At 44.9% G+C, this 25,296-nt stretch overlaps 1 protein-coding gene across 5 annotated transcripts in view; it reads right to left on the bottom strand.

Moving 5' to 3' along the window:
* The window catches only part of LOC144894016 (EP300-interacting inhibitor of differentiation 3-like), a 79,604-nt gene that overhangs the window by 35,128 nt on the left and 19,180 nt on the right, over positions 1-25,296 (bottom strand). For all 5 annotated transcript variants that reach the window (XM_078785482.1, XM_078785484.1, XM_078785481.1 and 2 more), the window contains 2 exons: positions 8,989-9,119; positions 8,586-8,809 (listed from right to left, as the gene is read on the bottom strand). In XM_078785482.1, coding sequence (XP_078641608.1) covers positions 8,586-8,809; positions 8,989-9,119 — 355 coding nt within the window. The remainder of the gene's footprint in view (positions 1-8,585; positions 8,810-8,988; positions 9,120-25,296) is intronic.

The following is a 25,296-nucleotide window of genomic DNA, read 5'->3' as shown; positions in this document are numbered from 1 at the left end:
TAACTCCTGCACTTTCAATTTGAATAAATACTTTCTTTGCTACTATGCTACAGTCAACAACTTAAAAAAAAAACCAAAAAAAAACTAGAGGCAATACCCCTGGTGCTCACCTGGTAGAATAAACAGTATAATACACTGACTAGGGGTATTTTAAACCAATTTCAATGGTTGCTAGAAGACAGCGCAGCATGTGGAATCATACTAACATAATCATAAGACTTTAAACAAAGAAGACAAGCGTTACGCCGAGGTCCCCCATCGGTGAAGTGATGCGAGTTGACAAAGTGGAAGACGCAGAAAACATGGAAGAGTCGATAATATTTGCGAGTGGGTTGGAGACACACCCACACACCAGATTAGAAGTTAGTAGTTCGTTTATTTTTTAAGATATTCCGCTCACAAGGTTCAGACATATATGGTGGCGGCCATCTTGGATTTTGATGTGGCGACCCAATTTTCAATAGCGTGCTTCCTTATGCCTAGATAGTCGCGCACCAGATTAGAAGAGAGTAGTTAGTTTATTTTTCAAGATATTCCGCTCACAAGGTTCAGACATATATGGTGGTGGCCATCTTGGATTTTGACGTGGCAACCCAATTTTCAATAGCGTTCTTCCTTATGCCGAGATACAACCACACACCAGATTAGAAGTTGGTACTTCGCTTATTGTTCAAGATATTCATCTCACAAGGTTCAGACATACATGGCGGCGGCCATCTTGGATTTTGAGGTGGCGACCCAATTTTCAATAGCGTTCTTCCTTATGCGTAGATACACCCACACCCCAGATTAGAAGGTAGTAGTTCATTTATTTTTCAAGATATTCCGCTCACAAGAGTACGCACGCACGGACAGACGGAAACACGCACGGACGCAACACGGACGGAGTGTAAAACCATAGTCCCCCTTTCGCTCCGCGGTGCGACGGGGGACAAACCCCTCCCCCCCCCCCCCCGTATTCCCCCAAAGGGGCACATTTTTTAATGCCGTGAACAAACATTAGGTACATCACGGGTGACGAAGATTGTGGTGAAGTTTCATCTAAATTGCGTGTGTAGTTTGAGAAGAAAGCAAATACCTATTTTGGTGGGCAAACCCCCGTAGAGCCCCAAAGGGGCAGATTTTGTTAATGCCGTGAACAAACTTTGGTACAGCACGGGTGGTGATAGGTTGTGGTCAAGTTTCATCGAAATTGTGTGTGTAGTTTCAGAGAAGAAAGCAAATTCCTATTTTGGGGGGGTCAAACCTGGATCCACTTTGATCCCCGGTAGACCCCCTTGAACAAACCTTGAACAAACTTTAGTCACAACACAACAAATATCATTTGTGCCAAGTTTGGTCACAATCCCTTCAGCGGTTTCGGAGAAGAAGTTGCAAATGTTTACGGACTGATGGACGGATGATGCGCCATCGCATAAGCTCCCCTGAACTTCGTTCCAGGTGAGCTAACAAGAAAGAGCAATGAGAGATTGCAGACCCTCACCAGGACTTGTTTTGTGAGGTGTATTTTGTGGAGTGTTTTTGTACATTCTTTCATTATTTTGTACAACCCCACTTTCCTCAGACATGCGTGAAACATGACGTCCTCTTTATAAAACTGAATTCAACATTGTATTTTAAATATATATTTTAAAATGAGGCTGTCCTCACGGTCTTTTGAGTTCCCGGGGTCTTTTGCATCCTCGGAGTCTTTTGGGTCATCAGGGTCTTATGGTGGTTAATGGATGTACGTAATTAATAGACATTATGCAACTGACTTCAAACAGTACATAATTAATAGATATATTGAAAACTCACATGGCTGGAGAAGATAATATAGTAAGTTTCTTCTTCTTCAAACAATAACAACTGCTGGCCTGAGTAGAAATAGCTCAGATGGCAGAGCACTGCTACGGTTCACCAGAGGACCTGGGGTTCGATTCCTGGTCTGGGCATGTAATTTTCCCACATATGTCAATTAATTCGTTATAATCCTGTTCATTTATTTAATTGTGTTTCTACGCTCCCAGTGGTCTTAGTAATAGTGGACATGGATTTGTCCTCCCAGTGGAGGAAGACCCTCTCGTGAGCAGGCCGTTGGTGCTCCTATGGTTGGAAGCGAGTGCCCTAGAAGCAGGGACAGAGAGTGGCAATTATGTGTGGGGAAAATTCCATCCTTGGTCAGGGTCACCCAGATAGTTCAGATGGCAGAGCACTGGTACGGTTCACCAGAGGACCTTTTTTCTTATTATTTTTGAAATTTTTGATAATTTACCAAAATAATTGAAAATTTAATACAGAAACATCTAATTATCATAAGTATTCAACCCCTTGAGTCAATACCTCAAGGAAGTGCCTTTGGCAGCAATTACAAATTCGAGTCTTGAGTATGTCTGTATCAGCTTTGCACATCTAGATTTGGGAGAGTTTCTCACATTCTTCCTTGCAGATTTTCTCAGGTTTTGTCAAGTTGGATGGGGAGCATCGGTGAACAGCAATCTCTAAGTCTTTCCACAGATTCTCAATGGGATTCAAGTCTGGGCTTTGGCTGGGCATCTCAAGGCCTTTCACGTTCTTGTTCTGAAGCCATTCCAGTGTTGATTTGGCTGTATGCTTGGGGCTATTGTCCTGTTGGAATGTAAATATTTGCTGCTTTTGCACTCTTAAGCAGGTTCTCCTCAATGATTTTTCTGAATCAAGCTATATTCATTGTTCCCTCTATCCATACAAGTCTACCAGTCCCTGCCACTGAAAAGCATCCCCATGACATGATGTTGCCACCACCATGCTCCATGCTGTGCTTGGTTTCCGCCAGACGTAGGGCTTTGCATTCAGGCCAAAGAGTTCAATTTTCGTCTCATCAGACCACAGAATATTTTGCCTCATGCTCTCAGTCTTTCATGTGCCTTTTTGGAAAATCCAGGCGTGCTATGTGCCTTTTTCTCACGAGTGGCTTCTGTTTGGCCACTCTCCCATAAAGCCTAGATTTGTGAAGTGCTGCAGAGTCTGTTGTCCATCCAGCAGGTTCTCCCATCTCAGCCAAGGAACTCTAGTTCTGTCAGAGTGGTCATTGGGCTATTGGTCACTTCCCTGACCAAGGTACTTCTTGCCCAGTTGCTCAGTTTGGTCAGATGGCCAGCTCTAGGAAGAGTCTGGGTAGTTCCCTATTCTTTGTATTTCCTAATGATGGAGTTTACTGTGCTATTAGGAGCTTTCAACACTCTAGAAATAGTTTTATACCATTTCACATATCTATGCCTCTTCACAATTATATTGTTATGAATTTGGGTAGAGGAATATCTAGAGCCAGATAGATCTGCAAAGGTAGGTACTCGACTGTCGTGATAGGGAATCTACCTGTAATAAGTTCTATGTTTAGACCGGATATCGGTATAAGTCGTATCTGTGAACCCCACCGCGAGGGGGGCGGGGTATGCTAATTAGTACAGGGATTATGGATAAAATTGCTTTGTTTGTCGTTCCTTCTGTCGCCAATCCAGTGTCCATTATGGCAACGCACTCATTTAGACACTTAGATAGGTCCCTTAGTGCACACATTAATTAAATCCCCTCCCTTACAAAAAGATGCACCAGAAAGACAAGCAGGAAGCGGCCGCGTACAACGCCGGCGTGGGCGTCGAACATCGTGCAAGGCAGGCTATCGCCACGCCCAGGGAACGTGTGATTGGTTGGTGCGGAAGGCGCGAACCTTCAGCCAATCAGCGCGGAAGGCGCCAAACGTCCATTTAGAAGGGGGTCGCTAATTGGAGGAAGAGCGCCGCTGACGCCGGAAGGCGGGAAACACCATGAAGAATCGAGGCTCTGATTGGTAACGTGCCAGAACTGACATCACACCGCGCGTGACAAAACGTCTGGATCGCGGGCATTTCGCCCCTTCACACTGGACCCTTCGTGCTGGAGATCGCCCCTTCGTGCTTGTGTGGCTCTGCGCTGGACCTTTCGTGCTTGAAGCTCTCTCTGCGCTGGACTCCTGGAGATCTGTTGGTTCTTCTTCCCTGCGTGGTCGTTGGCATCTTCCCTGAATCTTCGTGATACTTTTGGTGCTGTTGGTCCTTCTTGGCGCTCGGTGCTTTTGGTGCTGTGAGCGGACGGACCTTGTGTGCGACCGACGAGGAGCTTGGAGCGAGGCGTGCCGCTGAGCGGGTCGCTGGGGGCCTGGTGGAGCGCACAAACTAGGCGGACGGAGGCTTCTTTGCGTCGGTATCAGGGCCGGATGGGGCCGCGTTGGATGACGGACGCACCACTGCAGACAGTTAAAGACGCACCACATCTCACACAAATACACGACGAACGTTTTATTTTATTAAATCATTTCCTTTGTGTCATATTTGAAGTCTGTGTGGGGACGTCCCAATTTAGAATTAGGTTTTATCGTCACGTTTCCTTGTTCTCGGGTTCCGTTCAATAAACGTGTTTATTTTTGTACATTTTACCCTGGATTCCCGTTTGAGTTCATTCCCTCTACAAGCACGCGCTTGTCGCTTCTTCTTCCTTCTTCCTCCCGTGCTTGTTAGTCAAATCCGCCACTGATCGTCGCCTCAAGTAAAGCCGTTCGGTCATCCGCGGTCCTCCGGTGTTAACCGAGGGATTCGCGTGACAATATCTTGGAGTTCTACGGACAGTTCCTTCGACCCCATTGGTAAGGTTTCTGCTCTGACATGCACTGTCAACTGTGGGACCTTATATAAAAAGGTGTGTTTCTTTCTAAATCATGTCCAATTAATTGAATTGGCCGCAGGTGGACTCGAATCAGGTTTTTTTTTTGTTGTTTTTTTTTTGTATACAAGATCGAGGCTCGTGAAAGAGCAAACATTAATCACACAAAAAGTCAAACCGACACAAACCAACACATAAAACACAAAATAAGGGGAGCGGGAGACAAGATGGGGAGAGAAGGCGAAGGACACAAACACAACATTTGAGAGCAGGGACATCGAGAGAACTGTGGGAGGGAGAGGGTTTGGGGGAGGTGGGAGAGGTATAAAACATATGGACACTGCAAAGACTTCCAGGAAAGAAGTTGGAATTTCGAAAAAGTGTATCTGGGGTGAATTAGCGGGGGTAGAAAAGATCAACGTTTTGGATGGGGGAAGATAAGAGATGGTGGTGAACAGGTGTTTTAAAGACCTGGAGGGAGGAGTGGGATTGAAGGGAGTGGGGGAGTTTGTTCCAGAGGTGGGAAAAAAGGGGAATAAAAGAGTGAAGATCAGCAGAGAGCCTAGATTTTGGCAGTTTAACCATAAGAGGGTTGCTGGCAGATCTTGTGCGACCTGTAGGAATATTTGGGGGACACAGCACATACAGAGCTGGGGTAGCTTGGCCAGAGAGGAGTCGGTAGAAGACAGAAAGACCACCAACCTGCCTGCGGTGAGTGACTGAAAGGCCCTCAGAGTTAGCTTCATCGCAGGAGATTCCAATGATTCTGAAAGCTTTGGTTTCAACAGCGTGAAGTCGAGCTAGGTGTGAGGCAGGAGCACAGGCCCAGAGGTGGGAACAGTATTCCATTGAGCTGCGGATGAAAGCCTTGTATGTGGTGAGGAGCTCAGGTGTGCCAAGGAAGGACTTCGCACGACGGAGGATGCCCACTCGGCAACTGGCTTTGGAGGCCAGCTTGGAAATATGGTTTTCCCAAGAAAGATCATGGCAGATAGTGAGACCCAAAAGCTTGAACGACAGAACTTCTTGGAGAGGATTGTTGAGAAAGTAGATGGGAGGGTTTTCGAGTCAGTCTTTTCAGAGAGACATAGTAAGAGTGTGAGATTTGTCAGGATTGAAAGACATGTTCCACTTGTTTGACCAGTCTGTGATTTTGTCCAGGTCTGTAGAGAGTGAGGAGGCTGCAGACTGCCGAGCTGAGGGATGAGGAATGGAGCGGCAGAGAGTGGAGTCATCAGCAAACAGATAGAGAGGATTTTCCAGAGAGTCGGAGAGATCATTGATGAAGACCAGAAAAATCACAGGGCCCAGAACACTACCTTGGGGAACTCCAGCCAGAACAGAAATCCATTCAGGGCCACACGTTGACTACGACCAGAGAGGAAGTCCGCAAGCCAAGCGTGGAGATTTCCATGGCTATCATAGGAGGAGAGTTTGGTAAGCAGAGCTGGGTGCAAGACCGTATCAAAGGCACGTGATATGTCAAGGGAGACAGCTCTGATTTCCTGTTTGGCATTTAGGATCTCCATCCATTGTTGAGACAGCAGAAGCAACATGTCCAGAGTAGAATGACCTGGTCTGAATCCAAATTGATGTTCGGAGATCAAGCCATTGGAGAAGAGGAAGGATTTGATATCCGAAGCAATGATGGATTCCATGACTTTGCTGATAATTGGGAGCAGGCTGATTGGTCTGTCGTTGCAAGGATCTGTTTTTACACCTTTTTGTGTAAAGCGGTAATGTCTGCCCGCCCCCCCCCCCCCCTTTTCTGATGACACTGCCAAAATCAAGACTCTCTGCCCACCTTCACTTTCTCATTCCTCTTTTCTCCCGCCTCTGGAACAAACTCCCTCACTCTCTTCAATCCCACTCCTCCCTCCAGGTCTTCAAAACAGCTATTCACCACCATCTCGTCTCTTCCCCCATCCTAAACCTTGATCTTTTCTACCCCCGTTAATTCACCCCAGATGCACTTTCTTGAAATACCGACTTCTTTCCTGGAAGTCTTAGCAGTGTCCATGTGTTTTATACCTCTCCCATCCCCCTCCCCCCCTTCCCATGCCTCCTCCCCCAAGCCCTCTCCCTCTCACAGATCTCCCGATGTCCCTGTTCTCTACTGTTGTACTTGTGCGCTTTCCTCTCTCTCCCCATCTTGTCTCCCGACCCCGTTATTATGTTTTATGTGTCCGTTGTTTTTTTCGTGGTTAATGTTAGCTCTTGCACGAGCCTCAATCTTGTATACAAAAAGAAAAAAAGAAAAGAAAAAAGGAACCTGTCATGTATTTGCAATCTGCATGCTCTACCTTTTTCGTTTTTCTTTCAGTGTGTAACACAAACACGTTGAAACACATGAAGTAAAACACGTGAAAATGAGGATCTTTTATAACACTCGATTGTTGTCATGGGTGTGGTGGTTGTTGTTGTTCGTGGGCCCCTTCTATGTCGTTGTATATATTTTTCTATTGCTTCACAAAATATCACCACTGAAAATATAATTTTGTATGCTTGTTCAGTGTTCTTCTAAAAATCTAATGGGTTTCTCCTGTCGTAGAAAAATACATGTTTCCGTTCAAACTGCTGCGTGAATAAACCATACATTAGCGCTTCTACCTCTTTTTCAAACTCGCAAAGAGGCTTTTAGAACTGGCAAATTCGTGATTAAACAAACGATTTTTTACGGCGTAGATGTTTGGTTCCTGTGTTTACAGTGTTTGTCTCTCCGTATGTGTGTATGTATGTCCGTTACATATTTATCCGACATATTGGGTGAGTTTAATAACCGACAATTACGCTTCTGAAAGGTAGAATGTAATGCCATTTGTCTTTGCCAGTTATGTTTCTTTGAACACCCTTTAGGGAACGTTCATATATAATGTCATATACCTGGTTGGGGCAAATTATCAAACTTGATGATTGGGGGGAACTGAAATTATGATAACAGGGTGATGATATATGACAAGGGGATGGGGTGGGGGTGGAGGGGGTGCATGCCCCCAGATCATATATAATTAAAACTTTGATTAAGGGCTCTTCAAACATTGAAGCATTTCTTATGACTGCCTCCAACCACCCTGAGCCTGTTGTTGTCTTAATGGTTTGGGTGGGGGGCTTGGGATTCTAGGGTCCTGAGTTTGAATCCCAGTCAGCTGTTGAATTGGGTCAGGTCGGGTTGACTCAGCCTGTCATCCTTCCGAGTTCTGCAAAATGAGTACCAACTCGCTGCGTCCTCTTCTCAAGGAGGTTGGTGGCAGGATTTGCACTACGGCCGCCGTAAAACACCTCATTCTTTAACACACACAGTGGTGCATGTCGGGATGATGCTGCGGTTACTTTGATAGTGTTGACTAACTGACCAACATAAAGAATAAACTAGAGTCTCAATGCAATCTCTTCACTTCCATGGTGACAGACAGCTTAGAGACATAAAATACTTCAAAATGATTTAATACTTACATTATTTGCTAACTGGTATCACCATCCAGGTCATACTATCCTTTTAAACTAAAGTATGAAACAAGGCTGGCTATGCCGCTGTTAGACTTTCGGTCTTGTTTTTCATCCAAATGCTCTCATTTGCATATTTGTTTTCATTTAGCCTACCCGGTGGCATAATAGTTTGAGCTTCCACTCTGTGTGTAAGAGGTAGGTAATTCGATTCTGACCCTAGCCGGGTCATACCAAATACATTAGTGTCGCTGTAACTAATAGTGCTCTGGGAAATCAAATCACGTTTCCCAATTTCAGTGGCTGCAGTTGTCTAAAGTAAATTCCAGTGTGGTCTCATGCGTTTGTTTACACATGCTTGTGTGAATTTATGCTGCAGCTCCTCCATGACCCTTAGAATCAATAAAATGAAATCATAAAAAAATTGCACTCTTGAAATCACTGAAGGCAAAAACTCAAGAAAACAAAATATTCATTGCTCTCACATCACATGAAATGTAGGAGATGATTGGATGTATTTCGATGCTTCTCGCCCCAGTTGGCACCATGCATCTCGTGGAAAAAGCTCCACCTCTCCAATTGAATCATTCAACTGTGCTTCTTCTAAAGAATCAGGACTGGCAGTTCTTGACCCACTGGGCCTTGACAAATCATGAACGTTTTTATTCCAAAGACCTAATCCTGAATCCCTGTAACCCAAAAATTTAAGCTGGGAGGAAGACATAATGGTCAATAAATTTCACACATCAGTAAAATAATAATAACAATAATATTCAATATTAAGCATGTGATCAAAGAAAATCAATAATATAAAGCAATTACTTTGGTATTTTCATACTTGTTACACATAAAGTACACAAATACCCCCCCCCCCCCCCCAAAAATTACCGTGTTTGCAGCGAATAACGACGAATCAAAAGTGACTCCTCCTGTTTGCAATTTAGATGCCGAATCATTCCCAAGTGATGCAACCAAGACAATCAGCTGCGAATCAAGAACAGCCTCGCGTGGTTGATTAACTGTAACATTGGTGTTTGGGGGGGGGGGGGGGGGGGGAGAGGGGATGCAGGTTAGATAACCACAGCTTGTCATCAATGATAGCAAACATGACAGCAAATTGACGAGAACACAACAAACCGGTCATCAGACAAAATTGATTTATTGGTAACTGGGTAATAGGGGACGTTCAGGATGATGCAATCTGTCCTGGAATGCTCGGCACACGTGCACAGAAACCCCTGTGAACAGCAGTCTATGGGGCAAGTTAATGTATATTGTACATGCGAGATAAGGATCGTTAGCTAAAATGGCTCACAAAGGTTCAAACAGAGGCCGACAATATTGGAAAAGTACCTGAGAGAAAGTATGTGCCTCTGCATGACGAAAACGTTGGAGAACCTTTTCAGCTCGCCCAAAGGGCTGAGATCTTATAACTGCCCATACTATAAAATCCGGATGACATGGGCTGGTGCAAGGCCTAAATTGTGGATGGGTAAATTCTACCCAAAACCAGACCATCGCTGCCAATGAGTGGACTTTGAACCTTCCGGGAGTGCTGCCTGTGAACATGGCAACCTTGGCAATTTATTTAATTAACGTCTTCAATTGGAAAGACAATGCCATGCATCATAACCAACAAAGTAATGGCTAATAACTCTTCGACAAAGAATATCTTAATGATGTGAAAATCCACAAAGCCTATGCCAACTACATTTTTGTGGGAGTGAGATGTACGAGGCACACACCGTATCTGGTTTGGGTGCTTCTGATGCACACACCGGGTTGTATCTTGGGCTTGTGAATGAACGAGGTAAGTTTAAAATAATTATGTTTACTATTAATCATGTTGGGAAGCCTCGTGCTGGCTTAATGGTTAAGGTGGCTGGCCTAAGATCTTAGGGTCCTGAGTCCGAGGCCCCGTAATACCGTTGGATTAACACCAGGTGGGTTGACTCAGCCTGTCATCCTTCGGAGGTCAGCAAAATGAGTACCAGATGACTGGTTAAAGAGAGGCATCAGCGGCAGCTACGTCCCCAGAAAATTATGCAACCAGCAGCCACAGGCTATACACAAACCAACATCATTTTTGGAGAGGGTGGGGGTGGAGGATGATGGGGCAGTGGGTGGGGGAACTGTGAGGTCTGTTGTAAATAAATGGTTTGTTTGGTTCTGTGGGCACACACAAATCTATATTACATTTCTGCATCTATTGCTAGTGTGTGTGTGTGTGTGTGTGTGTGTGTGTGTGTGTGTGTGTGTGTGTGTGTGTGTGTGTGTGTGTACGCTAGCCACTGCTGTATTAACAGGAAATGAGAGGAACTCGACACCTCTCATCCACAGATATTTCTCACATTTTCTATATTTCGATTTGCATCCAGAGTCCGATTTGCATCCAGAAACAATAATTATGGTTTACCATATTGAAATTGCCACTCATTCATTTAAATGCTGAAAATAATGTTTGAAAGACTATTTGATTTGGATTTCACACTAGCAACGTCAAGTTAAAAGTGCTAGCATGAGCGAGTCACTAAAACACATATACAACGCATGTGCAAAAGGCCTCGTTAGCATTCATACGTCATTTTGAAAGTCCCGAAAGTCCTGTATTACACGAAGAAATTAAACTTTTTGAAAGTGGTTTTTTCATCACGGTGCATATATTTTCCTATATCAGCCCATAATTCTTTGTCCTGTCATTACCTGCTTTGTCCTTCTACCGTGGCATGTGTGAGGCCAAAAGAACAGTTATTTTGAGGATGTTCCATTTCATTGTTGGTTTTGTGGGTGTGTATAATTATCAGTAGTGGGTTAAGGACTTTTTTTAGGGTTGAGCTTTTCACTGTTATTGTTCTTGCTTCCGTTTGTTTCCTTCCATTATTAAAACTGACTTGGTCTTGGGTGAATCCTGATAGTGATGGGTGTCTTTGGTGATTAAAGCAAAGTCTGTTGAGAGATTAATTGGCCATGGTGAGTCAACACCGCACCCCCAGATTGCGTTGCACATCAGGCACGTTCGGCATCATTTGCATACGACTTGCGACACCTCATCGGCACAACACTGGGTTGATTCAGACTTCCAATCTGCTCGGTATCGTGGCAATGTAAATAGGGAATGTAATGTAAATAGGGGGAAGACCTCAAAGCAATCGACCATTGCAGTCATATTAAGACAACTCTCAGGATTTTAAACCGGCCAACCGGATAACCACAATGATATAAATATACAGTATATAAACCAGAAGGAGCAATCAGAGATTGCAGACCGTTGCCAGGACTAGTTTTGTGTGGTGTGTTTTGTGTGGCAAATAAATGGAAGGATGTACTAAATGAAAGCTCATCGATTGCAAATGAAACGTCTGAAATGGTCGAAAGGTATTTGGCATAAAGGCATCCCTGCACTGGATTTGCACCAGTCCCTGAGCAGACCAGAAAACAAAGATGGGTGGGGGAAGCACGAAGAGGGCAGAGTACACCGAGAGAAGGACTCGCACACCATGTGCAAGTGAGGTCACTAGTGGGGGAGGCCAGTGAGCCCTCCCCCCCCCCCCTTCCCCCATCAGGCAGCTCTACCAGTGAGTCAAGAGAGGCTACGCCCCCTCATTGTGTTTATCACTGCACCTCCTGGATCTTCCTCCCAGGAGATCCAGTTTAACGGGACTAGCAGCATCAGTCGTGGTTTGTATAACCATAAGCAGCACACTATGGCATTTGATAAATATTAAATGAATGCTTTTTTTTTCAAACCGGGAATGGAATAAAATAGAGTAGGAAGATGGAATTTTCGACTGACATGCAGCGTGAAGCAAGTATGTATCTTGGCGCAACCGAAATCTCCTGTGCTGTGGGTGAATGAATATGGCGGTAGGCACGCTTTCGGTGGCTTCAAGACCATGAACCAGTTAACGTTGGACAACCTATCTTGTTAGTATAGAGATTAGTGATACAAACACCGAGGTCTTCACATGTGTTGGGAGTCTTTACATACAATATGAGAAAATGAGGAGGAAAATACAGTAATACAATCAGCGTCGTTTCTGATTCTTAGTATTTAAATAGATATAATACAGACAAAACGCTGGGAAGGCAATGGCAAACCACCCAGTATAAGCCTTGCCAATAAGCTGCTTCGGCAGCACCAATGCGCTGTAAAGAGTATGGTACAGATTGTTTTTTATGCCTCCACCGACTAAGTCGCCGGAGGCATTATGTTTTCAGGTTGTCCGTCCGTCAGATAGGTTTTCATTAACGCAAAATCTTGAGAACGGCTGAAGGGATCAAATTAAAACTTCATACAGGTATATATAATGATGTAAAGATTAACTGATTAGATTTTGGGTTATGAGGGCAAAGGTCAGTCAAATGTCAGACGTCCAGTCAGGTAAAAATTCTGTTACCGAGCTATCTTATGAACCAGTCATGGGATTTCCACCAAACATGGTATAAATTATATACACTCGGTGTACAAAACATTAGGAAGACCTTCCTAATATTGAGTTGCACCTCCTTTTGCCTTCAGAACAGCCTCAATTCATCAGGGGATGGACTTGTCGTGCGTGGGCACCTTGTCTCAACTCGGACAGTGTACAAGAGATTTATTAATAGATAAGGATACATGCATGGGAGACGTAGCGTTTAGGTCAGTAACACCACCTCGGATGACATCACGGTTCTTAGCACAACCAGCACCAACATCTCAGCGAGCCACAACCCGTATTGGGCTTCTTATAATTTCCCCCAGGATCAGAATAACTCATAACAACGCTCCAAGTTGACAATAAGCCTCATTCTGAGACAATGTTTTGCCAAGGCCAAACATGGGATATGGTCAACAGTTTATACGCTAGTCAGGCAGACGCCAATGAAAATATGTCACAGTGTGTCGCTGCTGCCACCATCAGGATAGGGAATTCAATGAAATCCCCCACAGACTCTACAAGGTGTCGAAGGCGTTCCCACAAGGATTTTGGCCCATGTTGACTCCAATACTTCCCACAGTTGTGTCAAGTTGGCTGGTCGTGGATCTCGACTCCGAATAGCTTGTTCCATCTCATTCCACAGATGCTCAATTGGATTGAGATCCGTTGACTGGCCAGGCCACTGCAGTAAGGTGAATTCACTGTCATATTCGTGGAACCATTCCTGGACAATCCTAGCCTTGTGTCATGGGCATTATCCTGCCGAAGAAATCCATTCGCAGATGGATACACTGCTGCCATGCAGGGATGCACCTGATTGGCAATGATGTTGAGATATCCTGTGGCATTCAAATGCTGTTCTACTTTTATCAAGGGGCCCTATGTGTGCCATGAAAACAAACCCCCCACACCATCACACCACCACACCACCACCAGCCTGAAATGATGACACACGGCATGTACATCGTGATGGATGACACACAGAATGATGGAGGCATGTACTCGTGTGGTTTTCTTCATACCCTACTCCTCCCATCAGCGTGAAACAGCAGGAACCGGGATTCATCAGACCGGCAATGTTTTTCCAATCCTCCAGTGTTCTGTGTTTTCGTTCCTTAGCCCACTGCAACCGCAGGTTCTTCTTTTTTGCTGAAAGAAGTGGAACGCTGCACAGCGCTATAATACCCTATTCGTGTAAAGGTACAATGAGTTGTGTGGTCTTTTTTGGGGTCTTTCAGCACCAATGTTGTACTGGACTGTCAGTTGACTAACTGTAGCCCGTCTGTTGCGATGCACAATTCATGTCAGCCTCCTTTGGCATTGTTCATGAGCCGTTTTCGACCATTGGCTTGCAGTTGGCTGGATGTCCTTTGGGTGGTGGACCATTCTTGATTCACTGGGAAACTGTCGAGTGTGAAAACACTAGCAGTGTTGCAGTTCTTGACACACTCAAATCAGTGCGCCTGGCACCTACTACCATACAACAACAACAACAACAACAACATGCATTTTAAGGCCATTTTCCCTGCTAGAGCGGGGGTTAGCCTTGCGGTCCCCATGACAATCTTCTCCATTTTGCCCTATTTTCTGCATCTCTCCTTGTTAACCCCCTTGCCCGCATTTCTTCTTCCACCATCTTTAGCCAAGTCTTTCTCAGTCTTCCCCGTCCTCTACTTCCTTCTACATTCATTTCCATCACTCTTCTCAACCAGTCACTTTCATCCTTCCTCAACACATGACCAAACCATCTCAACCTGTTCCTCTTCACAGCAATCACAGGCTCTATTCCCATCATCTTTCGCAAATCATCATTTGTCTTCTTCTCTCTCAACGATACTCCGCACATCCACCGAACCATTCGCATTTACACCCTTTCCAGCCTTCGTTATTGCTCTACGTTCATTACCCGTGTCTCGCTCCCATGAATCATAACACCCCTCACACATGCAGCATACACCTTTCCCTTCAGCTTCAATGACACTCCCCTCCTCATCAGCACGCCACTCAGTTCCCGAAACTTCTTCCATGCACATTTCACTCCAGCAACCGTTGCCGAGTCTGATCCACCTTCTCCATTCAGCATGTCTTCAAGGTAGCAAAACGTTTTCACACCTTCCAGCTTCACGCCGTCTCCAAGATCCAACTTAACATTTCCTCCATCTGCAGCTCCCTCTGTGCACACCTTACATTTGAATGTAGCTCCCACATTGGTTAATGACCCTCTCAGACCACTACATTTTTGATGAACCCACTCAGCGCACATTGTACATTGAATGGAGTTCACTTCGACACCCTTCCTGCACACAGCACATGGCCACTTCCCAGTTATTTCCACCTCACCACATGCTTTACCACTTGCCATCACCTTCGTCTTTCTGATATTCACCTTCAGACCTTTTGTCTCCATACATTCCTTCCACTTGTTCATCTTCTCCTTCAGTCCATCCATACTTTCTGCAATCAACACCAGATCATCTGCATACAACCACGGTAAACCCTCCTTTACGTTCCGAGCCAGCACCTCCATCACAGCTACAAATAGTAGTGGACTTAGTACCGACCCCTGATGCACTCCCACCTTCACCTCAAACTCACCACTGTTCCCGTCCTTCGTCTATACAGCTGTGCGTGCTCTTTTGTACATTGCCATCACTACTCTGATCAACAATTCCTCCACTCCTAACTTCCTCAATGCCCATGTCAATACTTCGAGTGGAACCCTGTCGAATGCTTTCTCCAGATCAATAACAAACCCAAGACACAACTTCTTCCTCTTCTCCATGTACTTCTCCTGCAACTGCCTCACAATAAAGAGCGCATCTGTCGTTCCTCTTCCTGGCATAAATCCAAACTGCATTTCGTCGATCTTCACCTTCTTCCTAATCCTCCTCTCCAACACCCTTTCCAATACCTTCATTCCATGCTCCAATAACTTTATCGCTCGGTACGAGCCACACTCCAGAGGGTCACCTTTCCCCTTGTATAGAGGGACGAGGGTACTCAGTTCCCAATCCACTGCAATGCGGCCTTCTTTCACCACCAGATTACAGATCTCTGTCATTCTCTTCACAACCCAACTTAACTTCCTGCTGCCTTCAACATATCTCCCACATCTCCCGTCGGCCCTCCCGCTTTTCTACTCTTCATTGCTTTTATTAACCCTCCCGCTCGGAGGCCCTCCCCCTTCATTAACCCTGGTGTTGGGCTAGCGGCTAGGGTGCCGGCTTAGGATCCTAGGATCCTGGGTTCGAATCCCGGTCGATCGCTGAATTAACGCCAGGGGGGTTGACTCAGCCTGTCATCCTTCCGAGGTCGGCTAATTTGAGTACCAGTTCACTGGTAATTCCCTGTTTGTCGCTAAAGGCGGCAAAAAGGGTTGGCGTCAGGAAGGGCATCCGGCCGTAAAACATTGCTTCAAAAAGGGGACCAAAAAAACAACAACAACCACGGTTCCCGAAAAAGGGCAACCCCCGCTTGCGGGGAAAAATGGCCTCTAAAGGTGGTTTTTATTGCTTTTATCGCTTCCTCAACTTCCTTCTCAGTTATCTTCTCTGCCGGTCCTAAAACTGGGTTACTCTCTATGTTGTCATCCCATTCATGCTCTGCATTCAACAGTATTTCCATATATCTCGTCAATCTTCCTTTAATTCCATCTGGGTCCACAACGATTTGTCCCACTTCATCCTTCAAGCAACTCGCCCCCATCACATCACACCTCTCTTTCGCTATCTGCTTTGCAATCCTGAATACCGCTCTCTGACCCTCTTCCGAATCCAAGCGTTCTCCGAACATTTTCCTACCTCTTTCTTTGCAGCCTTCTTGGCTGCCTTATAACTTTCATGCTCTGCTTTTTCTGCTCCCGTACCCTTCGCCTTCTGCCACTCCTTGAACTTCTTCTTCTTCTCGTCAATCCTCTTTCCAACTTCATCATCCCACCACCATGTTTCCGAGTGCCTCGGTGGTCCTTTTGTCCATCCACATACCTCACCAACGGCTCCCAACAGACTATCTTTCATTGACATCCAACCACTTTCAAGCTCAACCACATCATCCTCTACCCTACTCAGCCTCTCTTTTAATGCCTCCCTTACTGTCACCTCTTTCAACCTCCACACCTTCATTCTCGGTTGGTACTTCACCCGTCGAGCTCTCCTCGCACCTTTCACCCTTATGTCGCAGACAACCAAGTGGTGCTGTGAAACAGCCTCCTCCCCTGGGATCACCTTTGTGTCCCGGAGGTGCCCCCTATCTCACCTATGCACCATCAGGTAGTCAACGGTTGTCGTCGACCCACCTGACATGTATGCAACAAGCTTATTATCCTCTTCCTGGAACTGAGTATTACAAATCAACAAATCAGCTCCATCAGTAAACTCCAAAATCCTTTCACCTTCTCCATTTCTCACACCATGTCCATAACCCCCATGAACTCCCTCAAAACCATCCATACTCTTTCCCACATGTCCATTTAGGTCTCCTCCTACCACAACAACTTCCTCATCTTTCACGTTTTCCATCAGCTTCTCTATCGCACACCAGAACTTGTCCTCTTCATCGCTCCGACCAACCTGCGGAGCATATCCTGAGATGACGTTCACCAAGAGCTTTCCAATCATCATTTTCACCATCATCAACCAGTCACTCACTCTCGTCACACTCACCACACTGTCTACAAACTCCTCAGAAAACAGGACACCAACACCATTCACGCCCTCCGGGCATCCTTGCCACACAAACTTGTATTTCTGTCCCTGCCTACCCTTCACCATTCTCACACCACTTCCCTTCCATCTCGTCTCTTGCACACAACACATGTCCACTCTTCTTCTGACCAATACTTCCACCACTTCTCCTGATCTCCCTGTCATTGTCCCTACATTCCATGTCTCAAACCTCAGAAACCGATCTCCACTTCGGGCTGTACCCTCCTGCCCATATGTAATTGTAATTGTCATGGTTCACTTTTTGGCAATTGTCATGGCACCTACTACCATAACCTGTTCAAAGGTACTGAAATCTTTTGTCTTGCCCATTCATTCACCCTCTGAATGGTACACATACACAATCCATGTCTCAATTGTCTCAAGGCTTAAAAATCCTTCTTTAACCGGTCTCCTTCCCTTCATCGACACTGATTGAAGTGGATTTAACAGGTGCAATCAATAAGGGATCATAGCTTTCACCTGGATTCACTTGCTCAGTCTATTTCATGAAAAGAGCAGGTGTTCCTTATGTTTTGTACACCGAGTTTTATGATGCAAAGATAAACCGATTCGATTTTGGGGTTAACAGGTCAAAGATCAAAGATCAGAGGTGGTTTTGCTAAGTTTGCATGCTAAGTTACAATTATTTTGTGACCACGATAATTTAACAGCTGAAGGGATCTTAGTCAAACCTGGTGCAGGTATGTATAATGAGGTAAAGATGAACTGATTCGATTTTGGTGTCACGAGGTCAAAGGCCAAAGGTCAGAGGTCATGTTAAGTAACAATTATGTTGCCGTGTAAACTTGTGAACAAGTGATGTGATTTTGAACAAACTTGGTATAAGTATATATGATGCAAAGATGAACTGATTGGATTATGGCATCAACAGATCAAAGGTCAGAGGTCATGTTAGGTAAAAATGTGATCACTTGAGAACAGCTAAAGGGATTTAAATCAAACTTGGTACAGGTATGTATAATGATTTAAACATGAACTGATTATATTTTTGCGTTACAAGGTCAAAGGTCATGTTCGGTAAAAATCCTGTTGCCATGATAACTTGTGAACAAACCAGTGATGGGATTTTGCCCAACTTGGTAGAAGTATTGTTGCGGTTTTGGGAAACCGCTCAGGTTCAATGGCAACCACCATATACAGTGCATTCAGAAAGTATTCAGACTCCTGCACTTTTTTCACATTTTGTTATGTTGCAGCCTTATGCTGAAATCGTTTAAATTAATTTTTTCCCTCATCAATCTACACTCAATACCCCATAATGACAAAGAGAAAACAGGATTTTAGAAAGTTTTGCAAATTTATTAAAAAGAAAAAACTGAAACATCACATTTACATAAATATTCACACCCGTTGCTATGACACTTGAAATTTAGCTCAGGTGCCTCCCATTTCTCTTGATCATCTTTGAGATGTTTCTAGACCTTCATTGGAGTCCACCTGTGGTAAATTCAATTGATTGGACATGATTTGGAAAGGCACACACCTGTCTATATATGGTCTCACAGCTGACAATGCATATCGGAGCAAAAACCAAGTCATGATGTCAAAGGAACTGCCTGCGGAGCTCAGAGACAGGATTGTGTCGAGGCACAGATTTGGCGAAGCCTACAAAAAAAATTCTGCTGAATTGGAGGTTCCCAAGAGCACAGTGGCCTCCATAATTCTTAAATGGAAGAAGTTTGGAACAACCAGGACCCTTCCTCGAGCTGGCCGCCCGGCCAAACTGAGCAATCAGGGGAGAAGGGCCTTGGTAAGAGAGGTGACCAAGAACCCGAAGGTCATTCTGGCTGAGCTCCAGAGATCCTGTGTGGAGATGGGAGAAACTTCCAGAAGGACAACCTTCACCACAACACTCCACCGATCTGGGCTTTATGGCAGAGTGGCTAGACGGAAGCCTCTCCTCAGTGAAAGACACATGAATGCCCGCTTGGAGTTTGCAAAAAGGCACCTCAAGGACTCTCAGACTGTGAGAAATAAGACTCTGTGGGCTCTAGGAAGAGTCCTGGTTGTTCCAAACTTCTTCCATTTAAGAATTATGGAGGCCACTGTCTCTTGGGAACCTTCAATGCAGCAGAAATTTTTTTGTAGGCTTCCCCAAATCTGTGCCTCGACACAATCCTGTCTCTGAGCTCCGCAGGCAGTTCCTTCGACCTCATGGCTTGGTTTTTGCTCCGATATGCATTGTCAGCTGTGAGACCTTATATAGACAGGTGTGTGCCTTTCCAAATCATGTCCAATCAATTGAATTTACCACAGGTTGACTCCAATCAAGGTGTAGAAACATCTCAAAGATGATCAAGAGAAATGGGAGGCACCTGAGCTAAATTTCAAGTGTCATCGCAAAGGGTCTGAATACTTATGTCAATGTGATATTTCAGTTTTTTCTTTTTAATAAATTTGCAAAACGTTCTAAAATCCCGTTTTCTCTTTGTCATTATGGGGTATTGAGTGGAGATTGATGAGGGAAAAAATGAATTTAAACGATTTCAGCATAAGGCTGCAACATAACAAAATGTGAAAAAGTGCAGGGGTCTGAATACTTTCTGAATGCACTGTTGGTCCCTTAAAGGAGTTATTTCATAGGACAAGATTACAATAGTCCCTTCAACTTATCTAGTGGGTTAGTACGTCATAATGCGTTGGAGCAAGGGTAGAGAAGGTTCTTCCTCTTTTCATTGTGGGTAATAATAGCGCACCCTGTGTTCATTTAATAGGAGGCTTGGTTCTGCGAGTGCTGGAGGAGGATGAACCGCCTCATTTGCATATCGCGCCATAATCCAATGACCCCTTTCTTTTATTCCCAATCTTCTCTCACGACCCACAAGGACACAGATTCCACACTATTTCACACCACACGATGGCACCCATACCATGTCACCTATATCATAATTACAATTAAAGGATTCTACAGGCTGAGGTGCTCGTATGGTGAAAATTTCCTGTCAATCGGTCCAACAACTGCAGAGAAAATGATTTTTAAAGGAAATAAATCCGAAAAATGGCAGCGGCACAATCATTCACATGGCCTGAAATAAAAAATTGAGAGTTTCTTCTTCACACAATAATAACTTCCAGACTGTGCAACCAATCATGTTGAAATTTTAAAAACTTATTCACCTTTATGACAGCTACATAACATTAAGGTTTCATGTTAATCAATGCAGCGGTTCAAGAGATATAAGGTTTTTAAGATTGTTGTTCAATTATTCATTGTGGCCAAACCATGTGACTTATCGCTACTTCCCAAATAAAGTTTTAACTTCCAGACATGGGCAACTTAAGTCTGAAGTTTCCCTTTGATATCTTCCAAAATAATGAAGGAGATAGGTTTTAAAGTTTATACTTCAAAGCGTCATAACTCCTAAACGATGCGACGTTCGAGTTGTTGGATTATCAGAGGGAACTTAAACTCAAGGAGTTGGAATGAATGAGAGAACGGTGAGAGGTAGCATCCATGCCGGCTAGTTCGACAACCAGTCACAACGCCTGGGATGTTGGTAGGCATGTGAGGCTGGTTCCACCCTTCAATGAAAAAGAGGTAGCCAAGTTTTTTTTACACTTTGAGAAAGTGGCTCAAATGCTAAAATGGCCTGTGGGGTCCTGGACAATGTTAGTGCAAAGTGTTCTGGTGGGTAAAGCTCAAGATATCTATTCGGCTTTACCGATTGACAAATGTACAGATTATGAGGAAGTGAAGAAAGCCATTCTCAAAGCCTATGAATTGGTCCCTGAAGCTTACCAGCAAAAATTCCAGAATGCCAGGAAGAGAGAGAGTGAGACCCATGTGGAGTTTGCCAGAATGAAGGAAACCATGTTTGATCGGTGGTGTGACTCGAAGGGGATTGGGAAAGACTTCGAACTGTTGCGACAATTGATCTTGGTGGAGGAATTCAAACAGTGTGTCCACGAGGACATTAAAGTACATCTGGAGGAAAAGAAGGTACCAGAGTTGTATGAGGCAGCAACCGTGGCAGATGACTATGCCTTGACACACAGGATGGAGTTCCACAAACCTAACTTCCCGCCTAGAGTTCGCCAGGGGAGTTATGGTACATCTGGTGCGGAGAACGAAGATTCATGGGGGCGGCCCAGAGATGACCATGAGGACACATCTGATACCACGACTTTTAGGGATCAGAAGACTACAGTTCCAAGACAGACTTATCTTCCGGGGGGCTCGAGGCAGACCACGAGTTTTTCCTCCGGGCCTACTTGCGCTTTTTGCAAGAAACCTGGGCATTTGATGTCCCAATGTTACGCCCTGAAAAGGAAAAATCAGGAGCTGAGTCAGACTAGTACAACTCCGAATGCATTGGCAAATGCGAGAAATCGTCCTTGGAGGACAGTGCCTTGTGAAGGTTCCCATGCCAAAGTTACGGCATCACAGAACGACCTTGTTCAAGAGGGTTACAAACCTTTTATTTCAGACGGGTTTGTGTCACTGGATGGAAACCTGACTAACCAAAGACCTGTTAGGGTATTGAGGGACACAGGAGCACATCAATCTTTGATGCTTGAGGGCATTTTGCCATTGTCAGAGAAGACGGCAACTGGTGTTAGTGTTCGTTTACAGGGGGTTGGTGGCTATGTTAAAGCCCCACTTCATGTCATCCATTTGGTGTTAGTGTTCTGGTGTTAGTGTTAGTTTACACCAGTAACACCAGAACACTAACACCAGAACACTAACTAACGCCGGCTGATGAGCCCCGTCCGTGATGGGGACTGGGGCTTGAGACAGTGTCCCACGAACGAGGAATTCCCAGTAAGCGCGAGTCATCAGCTCGCGTTGATTAAGTCCCTGCCCTTTGTACACACCGCCCGTCGCTACTACCGATCGGACGGTTTGGTGAGATCCTCGGATCAGCCCCTGCACGGGCCGTTCTCGGCTCGTGCCGGTGCGCCGAAAAGATGAGCGAACTTGACTGTCTAGAGCAGGGGTCGGCAACCTTAGGCACGCGTGCCACCATTGGCACGCGGCAGCGTAATCATTGGCACGCTGGCGAAAGCAGTGCCCTCTCAGTTGCATGACAAATCACTTCTTGAACAGCCATTGGCTGTTGCGCGGCCTGTCTTATTTAGTTTGATTGACGGTACGGCCTCCCGCTCACATTTCCCACAGTGCAGTGAAGCGGTTCAGGTTCGGTAGATGATGGCAACCCCGCTAGCTAAGAAAGCTGAAGTAAAGGTTCGGGCATTCCAGCCCTCATGGACAGAAGAGTGGGGTTTTGTTTTTCAGAAGGACCGTGCTGTGTGTACTTTATGTTTTGAAAATGTTGTTTGTCGAACGTTGAGTGTTAAGCGCCATTTTGAGACAAAGCACGAGAAAACTTTCAAAGATCAGGCAGACAAGGCAGAATCCATCAAACGTGCCATGTCCAGGTATGGGAAGCAAGCCAACACCCTCAAAATCTTTGCCATTGCTAAAAACCATGCGACTGAAGCAAACTATCGCATTGCTCATTGCATTGTGAAACGTGGAAAGCCATTCACGGATGGCGAATATATTAAGGAGGCTTTTCTCTGTAGCTCAGAGGTTCTGTTTGAAGGCTTACCATCAAAGAGACAATCAAATCAAGAATAAAAGATATTCCCATGTCAGCTAGAAGTGTTGAGCGACGCATTGAAGAAATGGCCTCCCGCAGTCGTTTGACAACCGACCACTCCGAAGCATGTGTGCAACTTAAAGTGACTAACTACAACCCCCAGATAATGGAGCTCAGCAAAGGAAAGCAGGGCCAGGGATCACACTGACTGGTAGGCATCTGTTTATTTGTAGTACACATGGGTTTGCATATGTAGCTGTTTGTCCATCTCTTTTTTCCCAACTCAGATGTGGATGTTTTCATGAGGATGGCAGCATTCTTGTATAGTACTGGTATTTCTATTTGATACACTTTATTCTCACTTTTTGACATTTGTTTCCAATGCAATACTTTGTAAATGAGTTACTGAAAGCAGTGTTTTGAAATGGGGTCCGTGCATATAATTTGTAACCTCATTGGGGACAAATTTTACAATGATAAAATGATCATTACAATGTCCTAATTATGAGAGATAAATGTTTCTTTAAAATGTTGTTGCTATGCATGTAGCCTGTATGGATGTTGTTGCTATGCATGTAGCCTGTATGGATGTTGTTGCTATGCATGTAGCCTGTATGGATGTTGTTGCTATGCATGTAGCCTGTATGGATGTTGTTGCTATGCATGTAGCCTGTATGGATGTTGTTGCTATGCATGTAGCCTGTATGGATGGAATAAAATTCCATGACTGTTGGAAGTATTTTTTTGATGTGGTGTCATAATTAAACTTAATGTTGATATGGCACACTAATTAACAAGAACATTTCAAACTGGCACTTCATGTCAAAAAGGTTGCCGACCCTGGTCTAGAGGAAGTAAAAGTCGTAACAAGTTAACTGGTGTTAGTGTTCGTTTACAGGGGGTTGGTGGCTATGTTAAAGCCCCACTTCATGTCATCCATTTGCAGTCTGATTTGGTGTCAGGACCTGTCACCGTAGGTTTACAAGCCACTCTTCCTGTAGAGGGAGTATCTTTTGTTATCGGGAATGATTTGGCCGGTGGTCAAGTTTCTGGTAACCCGATGTTTGTTAAAAAGCCTAAAAATAACGCCGCGCAGTTAGAGCAGGAGATTCCGGGTATCTTTCCATCCTGTACCGCGACTCGTGCTATGGGAAGGAAGCGCTATGAAGAGAAGAGGAAGGTACTGACGTCACGCTTGGCACAGACGCGTCTTGTCAAGTACCCTAAAAATAAGTGTCAGCACACACGAGTCATGAATGGAGGCAATGTTGGCAAGCTCTTTGTAGGTGGACTGAACTTCAAAACAAGGGAAGATGTTCTGGACTCTGTCTTTGGCAAATATGGACCGCTCTTGGAAGTGCTGCTAATAAAAGACAGGGAGACGCAAAAGTCAAGAGGGTTTGGCTTTGTCACGTTTGAAAACCCAAAGGATGCCAAAGATGCAGAAAAGGATTTGAATGGCAAGGATTTGCATGGTCGGACCATAACAGTAGAGAAGGCAGGCCATGGGCGTCGAGGGGGCTACAGAGGAGGAAAACGTGGAGGTAGTTTCAGGGGTGGCTATGGCTCCCGGGGTGGGAGTAGTAGTTTTGGTGGTGGCCGCAGTCGATATTACTATGGAGGCTCCCAGAGTTACGGCAGCTCCCGAAGGGATGATTATCAGGGTAGTGGACGAGAAGGAGACCGCTATTCACGTGACTACAGCGACAAGCGTTCCAACCATGATTATTATGAAAGTTAGGAAGAGTTGAAGCACTGAATGCTGCGGAGCAGCCGAGCCAAGATTCCCACACGGATTAACCGTGAACTCCACGTTCCTAAAGGCGTCCATGTAGTGAACTTTCCTACACGGATTAACTGTGAACTCCACGTTCCTAAAGGCGTCCATGTAGTGAATACTTCCATGCCTCACCACCCAACCACCATGAAACCTGGCTCTCAGCTCGGCCTCCCTAAAAAAGTGCTATAGATTTGCTTGACTTTGGATTTTTGATCACACCCCCTTAACCTTCATTCAAAAAATGAAAAATAAAATTAGAGGTTGATGAGATGGAGTTTGGCTTTGCAGGAGTTCAACTTGGAAATTGAGAATGTAAAGGACAGGGACAATGTCGTTGCTGATGCTTTGTCCAGAGTGAGCTAACGTTGGAAATATCTGTAGGTTGTTTGAAGTTTTGCTGCTTTACTTTTGGGAAATATTGATTATTGTTGCTCACGGGAATTGATGATTTGGGGGTGAGTTTACTTTTGTTTGTTGGGAGAGTTTTGCCTTCAAAGAAAGTTTTCACCATGTTCAAACTTTCTTTATTGAGGGGGGTGGGGGAGGAAGTGTTACGGATTCATCACTTCCGTTGTTGTGGTTTTCATCCACTTGAAACATTTCTGGTTCCATGTATCATTATTATTATTGTGGTTTGAGGGAAATGACGGTTATTGTTGTCAAAAGGTAAAAAGGTTAATGTTTTAAATGAAACCGGAACTGGACGACGACGAAGCGGAAGGGGAAAGAAA

The sequence above is a fragment of the Myxine glutinosa genome, chromosome 10, assembly GCF_964187855.1.
Source record: "Myxine glutinosa chromosome 10, kmMyxGlut1.1, whole genome shotgun sequence".
Lineage (NCBI taxonomy): Eukaryota > Metazoa > Chordata > Myxini > Myxiniformes > Myxinidae > Myxine > Myxine glutinosa.
Note: the sequence above shows the minus strand (reverse complement) of the source record. Positions and strands in the feature narration are given on the sequence as shown.